The 18,092-nt window shown below is 35.6% G+C and overlaps 1 protein-coding gene across 3 annotated transcripts in view; it reads right to left on the reverse strand.

The window, feature by feature from the left end:
• The window catches only part of RELN (reelin), a 520,521-nt gene that overhangs the window by 191,746 nt on the left and 310,683 nt on the right, over nucleotides 1-18,092 (reverse strand). For all 3 annotated transcript variants that reach the window (XM_003825720.5, XM_055114793.2, XM_063606317.1), the window contains exon 12: nucleotides 5,042-5,193. In XM_003825720.5, the coding sequence (XP_003825768.3) occupies nucleotides 5,042-5,193 (152 nt within the window). The remainder of the gene's footprint in view (nucleotides 1-5,041; nucleotides 5,194-18,092) is intronic.

Genomic DNA, 18,092 nt, shown 5'->3' on the forward strand with positions numbered 1-18,092 from the left:
CCCAGGAAGTTGGCTTGATGGCAGAAAAGCTAGTGTCTGACTTGAAAACTAAGCCCTTTAAGACAAACTGGAGACGGCTGTAGGAATCTGGGGGTGAGCCTGTTACTAGAGTTTCTAGCTGAGCCAGGGAAGGAGAGAGTTTAGCACACATTCTCACCCCATTGGTGTGCTCCTAGAACAGCTCAGTTTATGGGATAGCAGTGAGTTACAGGGTGAAGCCATGGTCTGAAAGGTTTTACAGGTAGATCAAATTTTCTAGCTCATGACACACTGCTTTTATGTTTGAGTCATTTGTGAGAAAATTGCCCAATAATTTTGTTTATTCCCAAGGAAATTTGTGGGTTTTTGTTTTGACAAAGAGTTGATGTTGCAAATGGTGGTTGGTACTGTATGGATCAGGGTTTCTTTTGGAGCCAGACTCCTTCAGTATTATTAATAATAACATAAGGGTAAAAATGCCTACTTTTCATTAGATACTTACTATGAACCATGCACCATGTAAAATCAAGTACAAGGATTATCTCTTTTCGTCCCCTAACAACATTTTCAGGTATATAGATCCACTTTGCTGATAGTGAAACAGAGGCCAAGAAAGGTTATATAATGTGCCCATAGTCCCAAAGTAAAGCATGTCTTTAATGTTATTCTGTTTGACTTCAAACCTTTACTACCACTCAATAGGTAAGTCTTGGAGGATGGTTTTTGCAAAGCATTGAAATCTGGCATGCTACACATGTTAGGCACATGTAATTTGGCATATAATAAATATTTACTGGATTAGGTAATTTGAACTGAGAATGGAGAAGTCAGGTATGGTGACAATGTATATCTCATCCTAATAATATTTACTGTTCAACAACCTGTGGAGAAAAATCTTATGATTTTGACATTTATATCATATATTCAAGCATTTCCTTACATGCTTCAGTGTTATGATAAATACAGCTACTAAAGCCATTGTAATTGATGGTCTCTGGAGAAAAAATCCACGTGAAAATGAAATTCCTATTAGAAAACAAAACTTTTAAGTTGAGGATTATATATAAATACGTATATATGAGAATATATATATATAAGGATACTTATAATTATATATTAAGGATTTACCAAAAAAGGACAAAAAAGGTGAATAATCACAGGCAGTGTGGGTTTAGTGCACCATACCTAATGACGCAGGCACTGAACTATCAGTTTTCTCTAATTTCATTAATCTGTTTTCTGTAACTTCTCTCTGCTCTCTTAAGAACAGTTCATGAACTGCATCTGCCCTTCAGAGATAACTGAAATACACGTGAGAGCCACACCCAGCCCAGAATGGCAGAAGAAAAAAGTCCTAAAGGAGCCAAGACTTTAAAATGATGACAGATTTTATCTGAAAGATTCTTCCGGGAGCAATTTATAGTTCTGTGAAGTGTCAATGACAGCAGCTTCTACAGGGAGATATGGATTCTTCTTCAGCTTCATAGCCTTTGGCACCTTGTGGAAAGGTGTGACTCAGAGGCATCTTGTACAGAAATTAAGGTGCAGGAAGATTTCAATAAAAACAAACGGGGCAGTCAGTTTTAAAATATTTTAAATATTGTTTTAAGTCATTTTCAAAGAATAATAATAGGCAGTAAACTGTGTTGTGCTGCCCTAATTGCAGTAAAAATTCAGAGAAAAGGGTACAATGTGAGCTAAAAGAGCTGGGCATATAGCAGATGCCTAGTAAATATTTGTTGGAGGAACAATAAACAAATACATGAATGAGTTGATGTCTCTTAGGTTATTTTTTGTCTAATTCACTGCATTCTGGTTCTAAGAACAGTGCTCTATACTGGTCCTCAATGAATGTGTTGAATACGTCAATATATGAATAAAGGAAATAGACGTTGAACTGAACTTTGAAAGTTGAGCAAGTTTTCCAGAAATATGCTCACAGCAGGCTGATATGAACCAAGGGCAGAACATATAGTCAGGGCCTGAGAGGGAGAGAGTGTGATGTAATCCAGATTAACAATCAGTCTGATTTTCCTAAGGTACTGTATTTAGTGAGGGGCTACTTATAACTATCTCATTCTAAATCTCTTTCCATATGGCTTTATTTCCCATCAGCCAACAAAGTTTTAAAGTATTTTCTATAGGTCCAGTCCTATCCTATCTATCCTGCCCTATCGTATCCTACCATATTCCATCCTACCATAACCTACCCTATCCTTACTCTACCCTATGCCACCCTACCCTATCCTATCCATCTATCCCATCCTAAAAACACCTTTCCTGGGTGCTGCTGTTCCCTCAAGATCTGGCCACCATTTCTTTTCTTCTCTCTACTGATAAAACTCTTGAAGTAGCCGTCCTCCTCTTTCAGTAACAAATTTTTATTTTTATTTTTAACTCCATGTATTATACTTGGGCTTTCCAGGCACCACACCATTGGGGAAACTCCCTCCAAAGTCACTGGTGGCCTCTCAGCCCCTATCCTGGTTGATCTCTCTCTCTCTCTCTCTCTCTCTGGCATTCCTTACACTGTTGATCATCTCCCTGCCATTACCCCCAAACCACTGTCTTCCTTCCTCCTGTAGGCTCCAACGACATCTTCCGCCCACCTCTGTTTATGTTCTTTCTCAGTCTCCTTTACTACTATTTTCCCCTCTACTTATACCTAGATGAGGATTATCCCTAAGAATTCTTTGTCTTATGCTACCTTCTGCTTGGGAGAACATAGCAGTTCTAGTGGCTCCAGTTATCACCTGCATATGGATGATTTTCGAATCTGATTCGAATTCTGAATAGAATTTCTCCCTTCATGTGGCATTCCAGAAACCTGATCTTAACATAAGCAACATCAAAATATTCTATTCCACACTTACTCTCTTATACATATATTTCTTTTCTAAATCTAGCAACCCTGCCCTGATCTCTTGCCCTTTAATTTCTGATTCTTTCAATCTTCCATCATACTCCTGCTAGAATTACTTTTCTAAAACACAGCTGATAATGTAATGCTGAACTAACAGGAATTTTCTGATAGCTCCACACTACCTAGAGAAAGAAAATCCAAACTCCTTAGTAGGAATTAAAGAAAACACTATTCTGGTTCCAATTTGCTTTTCTAGTTCCATCTTACGTGCTTCCACTTATCTATATTGGGAAAATCACCCAGCCCCAAACATATGACATACCTTTATTCTTGTGCCCTTTTTTCATAATGGCTTAGCTTGGAATTCTCTTCCTTAAATTTAAATCATGCCCATCCTTCAAGGGTGAGTTCAAATGCCATCTCCTTCATGAAGCTTTACCCTAATCCCTCCACTGCAATTACAACTTCCTCTATACTCTCATAGCATTTCATTCCATTACAGCACACTGCATTCTACCTTATAGTCAGATGGTACTTGTGGGTGGGACCTCAGATTAATTTTTATATCAATAACAACAGAGATATACTGAGTCTAAATATTTATTTGGCAGTTTTGAGTGCTTTTCATACATTAACTCATTTGACCAGCAACTCTGTGATTTAGGTGACATTATTCTCCCCATTTGTATTCTCCATATATCCTGGCTTAAGGCTCTATATTCAGTAGGCATTCCTTACTGTTTTAATTGAATGAAGAGGCTTTTACTTGGGATAACGTACTTCTTTGGGCTCATTCAAATCAATTCCCCAACACAGTAATACTGTTTAATTCATTGATTAATAATATGCTTTGTTCCAGAAAAAATTAAAGATTAATCTCTTATATAAAGACAATTATATAAAGGAACTTACATAATGATGACTTAGTCTCATATAAATCACCAAATACGGTTAATTTATTATAATAAAATCAAAATATGGTATGAAATACATTGTGTCAAAAATGGGGAAAAGGGAAAAAACTTAAATCAGGCTGGCATACTAAATGTTTATTACAACTTTTTTGGAGGAGGGCTTAAGGTTTTCCAGGAATCCCTTTTGATAAAATGAGAGCCAGTTTGAATTCTAATTATGTAAAGAAAATGAGCTCTGGGCCTTTAAATACACAAACCAGTTCAGAGTGAAGGTGAGGTTATCCTTAAATGTGAGACTACATTACTTTATTTTATATGCACAATTTCTCTGTTATCAAACAGATAATTATGGAAAATGAGTTAGCATCACATAGGTAATATGCTTGAGAGCATGATACAATCTGAGGTTTCCCATGCAACCCTGAGCTGTATGATTATCAAAAAGGTGAAGTGAGGAATACAAGAGAAATAAATCGTCAATGCTGAAGTTAGACTCAGGAGATCTGTTTGTCCTGATGAACTGACATCTTTGCTAGTAAGTTCAAACGTAGACAGTGTTTATTTCCTGTTTCACTTCCAGATATTGCCTGTGCTTTTCCAGTCACTCAACAAAGAAGGCATGTGACACCTACTCACATTTCTGGAATGACATCAGTGAGAGAATATGTAACTGTGGCTCTTGTTGACTAAAAGGATTAACTTTGGAGGTCACAAAGTTCAACCTTCTAACTCCTTTTTGGGTAATTTTCCAACTATCTTTATTTGCTCTACAATACTTTGAAGAAAACTATAACTTATGAACACGTTTTTCTTAATGTGTTTGCAAACATATTAGAAAATAGAGAGTATTATTAAAGTATTAACCTAAATTTCTCAGCTTCCTACTACAAAAGAGTTATGCAATGATGAGATATTCATGAAAACAAAGGCTCACCTTGATGACTATTTTTGGGGGGAAGCTGGGAAAAAGAAATCGCTTTGTTTTAGCTTATCTCTCATTGTCTTTTCAGCTATGACCATGGAGGGAGAGGTGGAAGGAAGGTATGATAGCATTTCTTCTTCAGGCCTCATCATGGCAAGCCATGACTAGATCTCTTTAGGCTGGCTCCAGCGGGGCTGGCCTGAAACACGGGGGAGTACCACAGGCTTCTGCTCTGTCTGGAGAGCTCACATTTCATGAATTTTCATTTTATGTAGTTGACAACAAACAATCTTACTTCCTCAGGAATAGGTGCTGGCCTAGGATTTGCCCCACGGTGAACAAAGTTTGTGAAAATGTACTTACCCATCACAAAATAAAACCTCAGGTTCCCATAACCGGTAGTGTCCATGAATGGAGTGCATAATTTCCTCTCTCCATCTTTGAGGAAGACCATTGATAAGCCTGATTCTATCGTTCCACATTCTGTACCAATGACAGCTCCCAAGACATCCCATCTAAAAAGAAGGGGGATTAAGAGTTAGAGTTAGAATATTAAGCCAAATCTTAATAAAGAATAACATTTAGTTTTTAGTGAGGGACACTTACTTACTTAGTAATGAATAATTCTGAAATAAAGATATGGCACTTTATTTAGGTAATGAATAAACTTTAAATGCAAATTTTAGGTAGTGAATACACTTTAAACACATTACATTCACAGTTATAGTTTTCCTGTAGAGGGATGAATTTAATCAATCTTGTATATGGTGTGTCTACTTGTGATCAGAGCCATGCTCCTAACTGAGATACTTTTCATTCTTTAAGTACTTATAGTTGAGTTGGGAAATCAATGAACTAAGGAAACAGTGAATTATAAAAGACAGACTCATAATATAAATACTTGTATGATGTTTTACCTATTGAAAATAGTAATAAAATGAAAAGTCATAAGAATTGGCAAAAGTCTAGCAAGTTTTCAAAAAGGAGATGGGATTTAAACTGGGTCTCATCAAACAGATAATTGGATATGTAGAAGAGAATAAAAATAGCTGGCTTTTATTGAGTGCTAACTACCTGGCCAGATCCTTTTCTAGGGCCTTTACACATTAAAGTCATTTAATTCTCACAGTGACCCTATGAGGTAGTCACCATTACTACCCCAATTTTAGATGAAGAAACTGAGATGAAGAGAGGTTAAGAATGACTAGCAAAGGAAGAGGACAGTATTCAAAGCCATGCAGTGTGACTCCAGAGCCTATGCTCTTACCACAGTTGCATAATGTGTTGACGAAATCACATGAGCATAGGCTAAGAAATGGGAATGACCAGCGGGCATGGTGGCTCACGCCTGTAATCCTAGTACTTTGGGAAGCCGGGGCGGGCGGATCACGAGGTCAGGAGATTGAGACCATCCTGGCTAACAGGGTGAAACCCCATCTCTACTAAAAATACAAAAAAATTAGCTTGGTGTGGTGGTGCATGGCTGTAGTCCCAGCTACTCGGGAGGCTGAGGCTGGAGAATGGTGTGAACCCAGGAGGCAAAGGTTGCAGTGAGCCAGCTGAGATTGCACCACTGCACTCCAGCCTGGGTGACAGAGCGAGACTCCGTCACAAAAAAAAAAAAAAGAAATGGGTGACACTATTAACAGTGCAGAAATCAATAGACCTTGGTGGAGGATGTGTGTTAGGGGAGAGTAAAAAATACATTTGAATAGTACAGTGGAACAAATCCATAGAGAGTTTGGAAAGAGGGGAGTTCAGACTCTATTTAGTAGACACTCAGTGATATTTCTAAACTGCATACATGATTACATCTCTCCTTTGTTTAAAGTCTTTCAGGGGCTCCCCCATTGCTATCTGGACAAATTCCAAGTTCCTTAATGCAGAATATGCAGTCCTTCTTGGCCTGGCCCAAGAACATTTCTAGCACAATCTCTCGCCTTGTACCATGCCTCTTCTGCCTTGTACCCAAACTCTTCTGCCATACAATGTGAATTCAAAGTCACTAAAACATTCTCTGTCAGCCCTCTGAATCTTAACTTTTTGTCTATCAAACAAACTCAGGGTCATTCTTTAAGATGTCCTTGAAATATCAAACACCTTTCTGTACAGTCTTTCCCAAACTTCCTGGCTCCTCCTACCCAGCCCCACCACTCCATCTCAGACTGTTAGATTCTTCCTTTGTGATCTAATTTCTCCCAGTACACTGCCATTGTTTCTTTACATGCCTTTCTTTATTCCTGATGTCAGCTCCTAAGACAGGATCTGCGTCTTATTTTTGTGTCCTGAGACCCTAGCTCAGTGTTCAACGCCCAGCAGATCCTCAATAATTCTTGTTGAGCGATGGCGGGATTAAGGGATTCCATCTTCAGAAAATAAACAAAACCTGTAGAGTTTCCTGACTGTATCCTGTCCTCACTTTCCTCTGCTTTCTCTAGTCACATCCTTGCCCTGTCCTCTGAGACAATTCATGCCATTAGCACAAATTGGCACAAACTGGAAAGCAGCCTTTTCAACTGGCACATTGGGAAGCACCCTCTTCTTCTCCCGACCACACGTCAGGCAGGTCTGACCACCACTTCCACTCAAAGTCCCCTTGTACTTGTACTTAATGCCTACTGCTACTATTGCTGCCAGGCTTAGGCTTTGGTACTGAATCAACTTACAGTCATAGCTCTGATGGTTCAGCCTCCTCTTCCCCTTAGATATTTGCTACACCATCTGCCTGTCTAGATCCAAGCCCTGCAATGACCACCTGGTCTTTCGCTTCTCTGTTGGCCTAGGTTCTAGGCACACACTTTAAATGCCCAAAATATTCAGAGAGGTTTTCAGGTTTAAATCTCTTTTAAAGTTTCGCAGGCCTAAATGAATGGTCTTATATAGAGGCCTGACCTCTATGGCCCCAGGTGCCTCTTCCCTTACTCATACTCTTTCTCCACCCTTGCTACCCATCTGTCCGATTCCTTTTCCCTCACCTTTTCAAGGCGGACCCATCTGTTGCTACCCAAGTCCCAGTTGTGTCAGTGAGAAGTGAAAACAAAGCAGAAGGTCAAAGACAGCTCCATGGTTAGGGGAACAGGTATTTATAGCACACCACATTCAAGAGGACTCTGAAGCTAGTCAAACAAAAACCTTCCAATACATGTTGGCTAAAACAGAAGTCATAAACTGGTGTTTGGGGGAATGACCATAAACTTTTGATAGACATTTAGGTCATTTCTATCTTTTTTGTTATTATTAACAATGCTATATAAAAGGTCCTTGTGTGTTTACATATGCATGTGGGAATTTCCCCATCAGCCTTTCTTAACTGGTGTCTGTGAGAGAAATGAGTCCTAATGCCCCAAGGCACCCATTATATTAGTGAATTGCTTTTTCTCCGTTGTCTCTAGAATCACAGGTGCACCAGCTTTAGGAGAATTGAGGGCATAGCCGATCATTTTCTGTGTTCTGGGGTTATCACGAAGGAATCTCTGCTGAGAAAGGCTGGTAGAGTGTATATCTAGAAGTGGAGTTGCTGGGCAACGTGGTACTTCATTATTGTTCTTCAAAATTGTTGGATAAATTTATGTTTCCACCAGGAGGGTAGAAGGTTCCTGTTTCCCCACAAGCTTGCCATCACTTCATTTTGTCAAGCTTTTAAAATTTGGCCTATTAGATGATTATGAAATTTTATCTCACCTTTGCATTTACATGATTAGTAGTGAGGCTAAATATATTTTCATGTTTATTGGCCAGTTGGGGTCACTCTTATCTTGAGTTGCCTATTTATGTCCATTTTGTATTAGGATCGCTCTTTTCTTTCTCTCACTTTCTTATGATTTGAATTCTTTATATATTCCAGGTAGTAATCTTTTCTTGACTATCTGTATTGTACTTTTTTTCACTTTGTTTATGTGTCGTTGGATGTATGGATGAGTTTTAATTTTAATACAGTAGAATTTATCTATCTTTTCTCTATGCTTTGTGCCTTTTTTATCTGATTCTCCCTTACCCTCAAATCATAGAGATACTCGTCTATATTTTCTTCTAAAAGTTTTAAAGCTTTGCTTTTCACATTTAGGTGGTTTTAATGAACCTGAAATTGATTTGAGGTAAGGAATGAGTTTGAGATCCAATATGGTTTTTTCTATACAGACAGCCATTTATTCCAGAACTGTTAACCGTTGGCCCTAATTATTGGTAATGCCACTTGTGTCACATAACAATCCCCTATAAACGTGAGTCTGTTTCTACAATTAACTTGCCTCTCTTTTTTCCTCCATTAGTCTATATGTCCATCTCCGTGTCCAAACCAATTTAAATATCATACATATGGTATGTGTGTGTGTGTGTGTGTGTGTATATATATATATAAAATCTGTATATGTAAAATAGCTCTCGATAGCTGAGCTCCCTCTGTCCCTCAGCCACACCTTTCACTTCTTCACAATTGTCTTGGCTACTCTTGCCCTTGTTAACTCTTCCTAATGAATGTTAGAATCACTTTGTTGAGTTCTATTAAAAACCCTGCTTGGATCTCGACAAGAATCCGATCTCTCTTTAGTTAGAGATAAGAAGTTATCTATTGAATTGTTGCTCCTTTGTAAATAATCTGTCTTTCTCTCTGGTTGCTTTTTTGTCTTTGGTATTCTAAAATTTTTCTGCAGTGTATGTAGGTGTAGGTTTATTTTATTTATTCTATGGAAACTTGGTGTACCTTGTCAGTTTGGGGATTCAAACCTTTAATCAGGTCTGCAAAAATGTAAGTCACTATCTTTTCAAATATTAACTATCCTCTATTCATTCTATATTCTTTCTGGAAATTCTATGGGACCTGTATTGAAATGTCATATTCTATTCTCCGTGTCTCTCACTCTCTAATTAATCTTTATTTCTTTTTATATTGCATTATGTGTTTTTTTCTCAGATCTGTCTCTAGTTCAATATACTAATTCTCTTTTCAGTTGTTTCTATATTTTTACCTTTATAGTTAATACTTAATTTCTATCACTGTATTTTTCATTTTAAAAAGTTTTCTTTGATTTATTTTTTATTTTTATTTATTTATTTTTTTTGAGAAATGGTCTTGCTCTGTTGTTCAGGCTGGAGTGCATTGGTGCAATTCATGGCTCATGGTAGCCTTAACGTCTCGGGCTCAAGCGAACCGCCCACCTCAGGCTCTCCTCAGAGTAGCTGAGACTACAAGGAGGCACCATCATGCCCAGGTAATTTTTGTATTTTTCCTTTTAGAGATGGTGTTTTTTCATGTTGCCCAGGCTGGTCTGAAACTCCTGGGCTCAAGCAATCCACCGATGTTGGCCTCTCAAAGTGCTGGGATTACAGGTGTCAGCCACTGTGCCCCACTTCTTTGATTCTTTTTAATATTTGCTTGTTCTTTTCTCATAGTACCCTCTTCTTTCAAAATGACTTAGATTTAAAAAATCTTTTAAATCATTTAATCATATTTATCTCATATCTCTCTTATCTCAATTGGAATGCACTTATTCTTCTGTTTGTCATATCTGATGACTGTCCTTTTTGGTGAATCATAAAATCACACAGATCATAATTCTTGTTGTGAGCTCAACTTTAGTGGACTTATTTCCAGTGTTAATTTTACACACTTTGTGTAGAAGAAATATTTTTACAAAGGGGTTCTGCATTTGCGTTTGTGAGCATCTTGGAGGTTCCCTGGTCCTGAATTTCTTTTTACATTAATTCCTTAGTTTAGAATTTTCCCACCACCTGGGTGGAATGAATGTGAATTTCACATTTGTTTGGAGTTTCCATTCTTCTGGGAGATTTTTTTTTCACACTTGAATCAATGAGAGAAGTTGTTATCCTAATTACTTCTTTATGGAGAAGGAGCTCTTCAGGGTCCCATATTTATACAAGAGTATCAGTGCTATCTGTCATCTGCCAAAGATCCTGTGTGAGTATTTTTAACTCTAATCTTCAGCCTTCGATTACATATGTTCAGTCCATCCTGAACTGCCTAAGTTTCAGCTAAAGGCTTATTACTCAGGTTTTTAATTTCCCTTTGTTTTAGGTATCTGCTCATTTCCTCCCCTATCCTAGGGCTACATATTGAAGAAAATTATCATACTTGATCCAACATTTCTATGGATTTGCAGAGGAAAAGGAATTGCATGAGCTCAGCCAGCCTTGTTGTCACAGCTTCAAATTTTCAGCTGGCTGATTACTATTAGCAATGATGGGGAACTAAAAGAGGTAAGCTAATTAGTTCATTTTAGGCTCTCATTTAATTATGTCATCAGGAGTGTTAACAAATTAAAGGTCGATGTCATCTTTCAAATCAGCAAGCTTCTCTTTTAGAGTAGGTTCAACTTATTTTAACATGTTAAATAATCAATTTTTAAATGTAGTCTGGTTATTAACTTTTTTCTTGTTTCTAAATATCCTTGGTGACTTTATTATATAAAAAGCAATTTTATAAATAAAAACAATTGTTAGTTACTTAATATTAATAATTATCCTAAGGCAAGAAGATATGTTTCTTTTCAGGAAAATAAATATAATGTTTATTAGCCATAATTTCTTCATCCAAAGCTTATATATCAAAGTGTCTCTAAGCAATATATTTAGGCCACAGGCTGAGTTCTCAATATATGGACAGTAGTTTTATTAAATTTCATTAAGCAGCCAAACTTTGTTGGAAGTCATGATATGCAAACAGAATTACAGCTATTTTAGGTAAAATGTTTAATCATTCTAGTTTTTGAAAACATGTATATTTATTCCTTGCACAAAGTTTATCATGTATGCTTACTTTAGAATTAGTTAATTCTATTTTCAAAGCAAAGACTATCCAGGGAAATAATTTTTAGGAACACCAAACAAATAGCATATATCTATAATATCACACATTTGGCAACAGATATCAAAGGAGATATGTGAATTATTTTAAAATACATTACAGGCTGGGAGTGGTGGCTCATGCCTGTAATCCCAGCACTTTGGGAGGCCAAGGTGGGCGGATCACTTGAGGCCAGGATTTCAAGTTCAGCCTGGCCAACATGGCGAAAACCCGTCTCTACTAAAAATACAAAAATTAGCCGGGCATGGTGGTGCACACCTATAATCCCAGCTACTCGGGAGGCTGAGGCATGAGGATGGCTTGAACCCGAGAGGGGGAGGTTGCAGTGAGCTGAGATTGCACCACTGCACTCCAGCCTGGGTGACAGAGGGAGACTCTGTCTCAAGTAAAATAAAAGGTATGACATATAATTATATATGTATAATTGTATACTTTGTATAATTTATGAGAGAAGCTTGATATTTTGATCTTGTGTTTAATATTTAAAAAGTTGAAATATTTGACATTTTAAAACCGATTTCTCTTTAGTTTCTGGCCATGTCTAATTTGGCCTTTGTTATTCACACAATTAACTGGTCTACATTTGGAAGAAACTGGGACACACAAGGGTAAGTGGCTTGCCTAAGGCCAACCACCTGTTCAGCTCTAAAATTTAGATCTTTTCTTTCTTGATTTGCTCTGATTTTCTTACAGTTGTAAAAAGGATATTATGTATGCCAGGATGATTATGTTGAACCATCCAGTTTATAATAGATTTGGGACAAAAATATTAGAAAATTCTTTTAAAAAATTTTAACAGATTACATCAATCATTCAAGGAGCAAGCACATGGAATAGTAACTTTTTGAAACAGCTCTTAATAGTATTGCATCATTCGCAAATTAACCAGGAGCCTCTCTTGACGCATACATGAAAATTTCACACTGGTTCATTGGTCTTTTGCTTGCTCCATTTATCCCAATTAAACCACTCAGCCTACTGATCCACAAAGCAAGTTAAGGTTATAAATGATGCAGATGATGACTCCTTTTTGATATCTATCTGCTTTAGGGTATTATTATAGTGAAAAATTAAATTGAAAAAGAATTTTCATGGACTAAAAGAACCTTCTATTTAAGTGAGAAATGAGATTAGTAGTCTTTTTCTTTTATTTGTCGTAAATGAAAAACTTTTCTAGATTAATTTAAATGAGTTATTATCACTTCTACCACAACATTGTGTGAGATATGATTCAGACCGTATAATAACTTTCGATCTTTATTTAAGTCTGACATATCCATTGTTTTCTCTCAATTAGGTTTTATTTCTCCCACGCTAACTGTTGGAAGATAACAAAAGTGAAGTTACTCCTTTAGAAATCCAAATATTTATAATCAAGTAAAATGGGAAGTTTAGTCTACTTTGAAGAGAAAGAGGCAGAGATAAATCTGCTTTACTGAATTTTTACAAGATTCATGTTTTGCAAAAGTCCTGTTGCTTTGAATAACTTACTTTGCATTTATTAAAAATTCAGGAGGAGCCTGTTATAGCACAAGCTCATTCTTTCATGAATTTGTGTAAACACTGGCTCAAACATGGTTGGAGGCCAAGTATCCTTAAGGAGATCCCAGAGCTCTGTCAACTACTGGGGGACTTCAGGTAGAGTCTTTACTCCCCAGACTTCAAAGTCCCAATTTACAAGGTCACAAAGTTGTGGTCATTTCCCGTTACAAAAATTATATAGTCCCTGACTCTCTCCAAATATAATAATTACATGAAGTAAAATTATAATATAACCAAATCTTTGAGACCAGTAGTGGTTATTTGAGGAGCTCTATAGTTCTGTCAACATCTCGGATGGCATGGCAATTTTCCTCCAAAGGTATGTTACTTCTCTGTGGTTTAAATTATGCTTTCCCCAAGGAAATGCAGTTCTATGTGAAGTGCATTTGAAGGAATGTCTGCCTGAGGGAGAGAGCTCTCTACAATGCAGCAATTTATATTTATTCTTTTATGATTAATTCTAAAATTAAAAAGCCCTTACCTTATTTATTATAAATACAGTGGTATCTATTATTTATTACAAATAGAGTGAGGTGAAGTTGGAGCACAGAAAAAGTTTTCTAATCAATAAAATGCCTTAAGGCAACTCTGTTCCTTAGAGATAGCAAGGTCACAATAATATTTAATTTATATTTTTAAAATAAGGCTTTCTGTTTTTTCTGTCATTAAAAGAGTAATATTTTTGTAAGCAAAAAATAATGTAAAGAGGTGTCTTAGCTGGAAAGCTGATGGTCTTCTCTATCAGGTGTTTTGGAATGCTTTGTAACTAGGATTAATTATATTTTAACCAGTCCACACTTCAATACTTTTAAGAATGATATGTATTCTCAGTAGGGTAGCTTGGCAATAACTACCAAAACTGAAATTATATACCTACATAAGTATGTATATGTGTGCATACACATCTGATTATCTAGTTTTCCTTTTCCTTTTAGGAACTTACCTTTCAGAAATATTTTAACAAGCACACAAGAATGTTTACTACAATATTCTTTGTCTATCAACAGGGGGTTCAGTTAGATTAACTGGCCTTTGTGAAATAATGAAGATCTATATTTATTGACTAGAAGGGACTTTCATAATATGTTAAGTTATGAAAAATCAAGCTGAAGTATAATATGCAAAATGTGATTCTAGTGTTTTGCGGGTTTTTTTTGGTATCATCATAGAAAAATTTCTGAATGACTATATGCCAACAGTTTAACAGTGAAGAATGGGAATTAGCATGGGGGGGAAATTTTAGACTTTTACTTTGCTCATTTTCTTTGCAGTAAGCAAATAATTTCCAGGAAAAAGTCAGGCATTCAGTTTATATGAATTATAATTCAGAGTGAAAATTTAAATTATCTCATTATAGGTTGATGAAAATATTAAGAATATGAACATAGGAATTAGAGATATAATATCTTAGCCAGATCCTTTCCCTACTAATATTAGCATAAAAGGCACTAAAAGTAATGGAACATTTCATATTTTCTATGAATTTTTAAATTATATTATCCAGAACATATTAAAACACCTAAAGTTGGCAACTTTAGGTATGAACTAAGATCCAGAATAAAGCCTGCCTATAAGATCCTATATTGACCAAATTCATAAGGTTTTTAAAAAAATCTCATATAAATTCTCTGAGGTTGAAAAAGTTCATTACATTTATAAGGTCTATATTTGGGATGGATGCTCTGCTCTTTAATAAGGGATGTGCCATAGGTGAAGACCTTCCACATTCATTTATATTCATGAGGTTTATCTCTAGTAAGAGTCCTCTGAAGTCTAGCAAGATGTATACTTTGAATGAAGCCTTCTCCACCTATCATTGCATTTATAGGTTTTACCTCTAGCAGAACAGCTTAGGTGAAGGTAAAAGGATGAGCTCAAAATGAAGCCTTCCCTGAATGCATTACATCTCAAAGATTCTTCTCTTCAATTGGTTCCTCTTGAATTTAATTTTGTTTTAGGTTTTTATGACATGCATGTTTATTTACACTCTCGTTGGAACAACACTAATAAAGAATATTGGGCTTCAGAACGGTTAGAAAGCACCCAGCTTTCTCATTAATAAGACAGTAATATAACCTAGACTAGAGATTGTTTAGAGAAAATGATGTATTGCCTGGGACATTACAGAATCTCAATAAATGTTGGTTTCCTTTTCTCCTCCTGTAAAATGTAGTGATATTTTCATTTAAAAATAAGTCAAAGTGGTAATTCAAATGAACTTCTAAATTATAATGAGCGTTTTTACTTTTTTCATGCTATAATTAATAAACAACCTTAGATGAAGTTGCAGTACAGTATGCAAAGCGTTATTGCTCAAGCAATCTTTAATCAAGGATATACTTAGCAAAAGATAAACTGTCTGTACTTTATCTACCTGTAGGTCTTTAGCACTGTTTAAGATTTTAGCTACAATATATCTGGGCTCCATAAATTTATTATTTATGTTATTTAAATGGTTAAGTTTTACTTTAATAAAAGTGAACATGACTGTAAAAACAAAACCCACTTAATATAATGTTAACTCAGACTGCCACACTACCTTCAATTCATTTACCTTGAATTGCAAGCTTACATAAAATCCCTCTATAGCCTTAATTTTGTGAATATATTCTAAATCAGAGGTAACAATTCATCTGGATAGGATGAATTAAAATTTTAGTTTAAGAAGGGATAATTTGTGGAAAATAAGAAGATGCTTAAACTGTTCCGAAGAGCTCTAAAGAAATTTCAGCCTATTTTTAATAAAAGTATCAACTTACATCAAAAGGGCTACAATGGAGATTGTTTTTGTTGCTCTATATGCAAATTTGTTTTTTCCCGGTAATGTGTTAGATTCATTGGTTCTCTCTCTTGGGAACAAGGATAGGGAGTCAGTTGCTGCATTCTGGATGCTCACATGGACAGCTACTATGGGGCTGGGGGCCTATTAACCAACTCAAGTATGGCAGTGCCAAGAGCAAAGATGGCGTGGAAATGTGCTGTAAATTAAAGAAGGGCTCAGGACTTCTATGAAGGAGCTCCAGAACAACTCTGGCATAGAGAACTTACATACTTGTCATTTGAAAAATTACTGTTTTTATTTTTAAACTATAAAAACAATTAGCTTAAAAAGAAAGCAATATTAGCACCTAGGTCAAAAGAAAATCAGAAAAAGGAGGAAGTAGTACATCTCTTTTAACAGCTTGGAACAAGTTTACCCTGATCCATTTTAGCACTTGTGTGGTTTTTGAGCATATCCAATTCTTTTAATTAATATTGTTTTTTTCCCAATAATATATTTCTTGTTTAGAGAATGATTTAGGTTTCACTGGCTATTTAACTTTGTGTTTAACCTTTTATATCTCACTAATTAATTAATATTAGCATAATTTTCTTTTGAGCACCACTTTGGCCATATCATATTACTGATAGTGATTAGGTTTTGAATAATAACTAATTTTTAACTTGTTTATTATGTGCCATGCTTTATGCAAAGTGCTCTACATGTACTGATGCATGAAATATCCCTTTTTGGTCCTTTTAATGCTGAAACCTGAATTCTATCTTATTTTAATATGCCTCCTTGCTGCTTCTGTTACATTTGTCTGGTATATTAGTTCCTCTTTGACTTTCTATTTCTTTGGTTATGTTAGTTTAAGTCTCTCATAAGGGCAAATATACAGCTTATTTTTCAAAACTTACTGTGAGAATCTCATTTAATAAGTGAATATTACTCACTCTAATTTATCACATTACTGGTATGTTTGAATTGGCTCCTGACAAATTGTTTTCTATTTTCTATTTACCCTGTATTTTATTGTTTATTTTTTCCACTTTCCTGACATTACTGAACCGTCTTCTTTGTTCTAATTTTAACCTAATGCTTTAGAAGTTATATAACCTCTATCTGGCTTATCTATTTTTTAACACACATACTTATATTTTATTTAAAGTTTTCTATTAACATTAAGAGTTAACCAAGATCTACAGTTTCATTCTAAACAGGTTAAGAACTTGGGCAGTATTTTATTTCCTTTTTCTGCTCCCTTTCCTGTCAGCCACCTTCTATACTTTTCATGTTGCAATCTTCTGGGTTTTAATTCCAAGTTTTTATTAAAGTTTTCAAATAATCCATACTTATTTAGACTGAACTAAAAGTTTTACTTTTTTACTTGTTTACTACTCTTTCTTGAATATCTCATCTTCCTCTTGGATTAGTTTCCAGGAACGTATCTTGCAGTAAATCTTTCAGAGAGGGTGGTAAACTTTCTGAATCCTGTGTGTCTATAACAGTTTTTGTTTTTTCCTAATACTTGATATTTGGCTGGAGAAGGAATTTTACAACTCAAATAATTTTCAGAACTTCAAGATAACTGCTTCCTTTAAAAAAATGCTTAATGCTACCAAGGAAAGTACAATAAATCTTACCTAGAGGGTTTAGAATTTTCTTTTATTGGTGTTCTAAAATTTCTCCCTGATTATCTAGGACTGGCTACTTTTCCATTCATCTTGCTAAACACTTTCACTCACAGCCACTATACCTTTCTCCTCCTCCTCTTCCCTGCCCCTCCTTCTCTTCTTCCTCCTCCTTCTTCTTCTCCTTTTTTTAATCTTGGGAACTTTCCTCAATTATTTATTTGAATATTGCATTCCATGTATTCCTTCTGGCTTCTTCTTTAATTCCTATTTCTAATGTTGGAAGTGCAACTTTCTCTCCATACTTAACATCTCTTTTTCTGTAATGAAGTAACATTTCAATACTCAAATTTCCAGCTCACTAATTTGTTATTTAGCTCTGCCTATACTGATATTCAGGAAAAAAAATCCATTAAACTTGTTTCAACAATCATATATTTCCATTTCTCACATCTTTGTTTCTTCCTCATAAAATTTGTTCTAATTTCACAAATGCAGTGTATGCCCTTATCCTGTTGAGGATATCAATTATACTTGTTATACAATCTCCGTTGGTTTAATCTGTTGCTTCCTTTTACTTATTTGGTTCCTAGTCCTTTAGTTTAATGCTTTCTTTTTTCTTTTTCTTTTTTTTTTTACATGGAGGTGGTTTTCCTT

This window comes from Pan paniscus, chromosome 6, assembly GCF_029289425.2.
Source record: "Pan paniscus chromosome 6, NHGRI_mPanPan1-v2.0_pri, whole genome shotgun sequence".
Taxonomy (NCBI): Eukaryota; Metazoa; Chordata; class Mammalia; order Primates; family Hominidae; genus Pan; species Pan paniscus.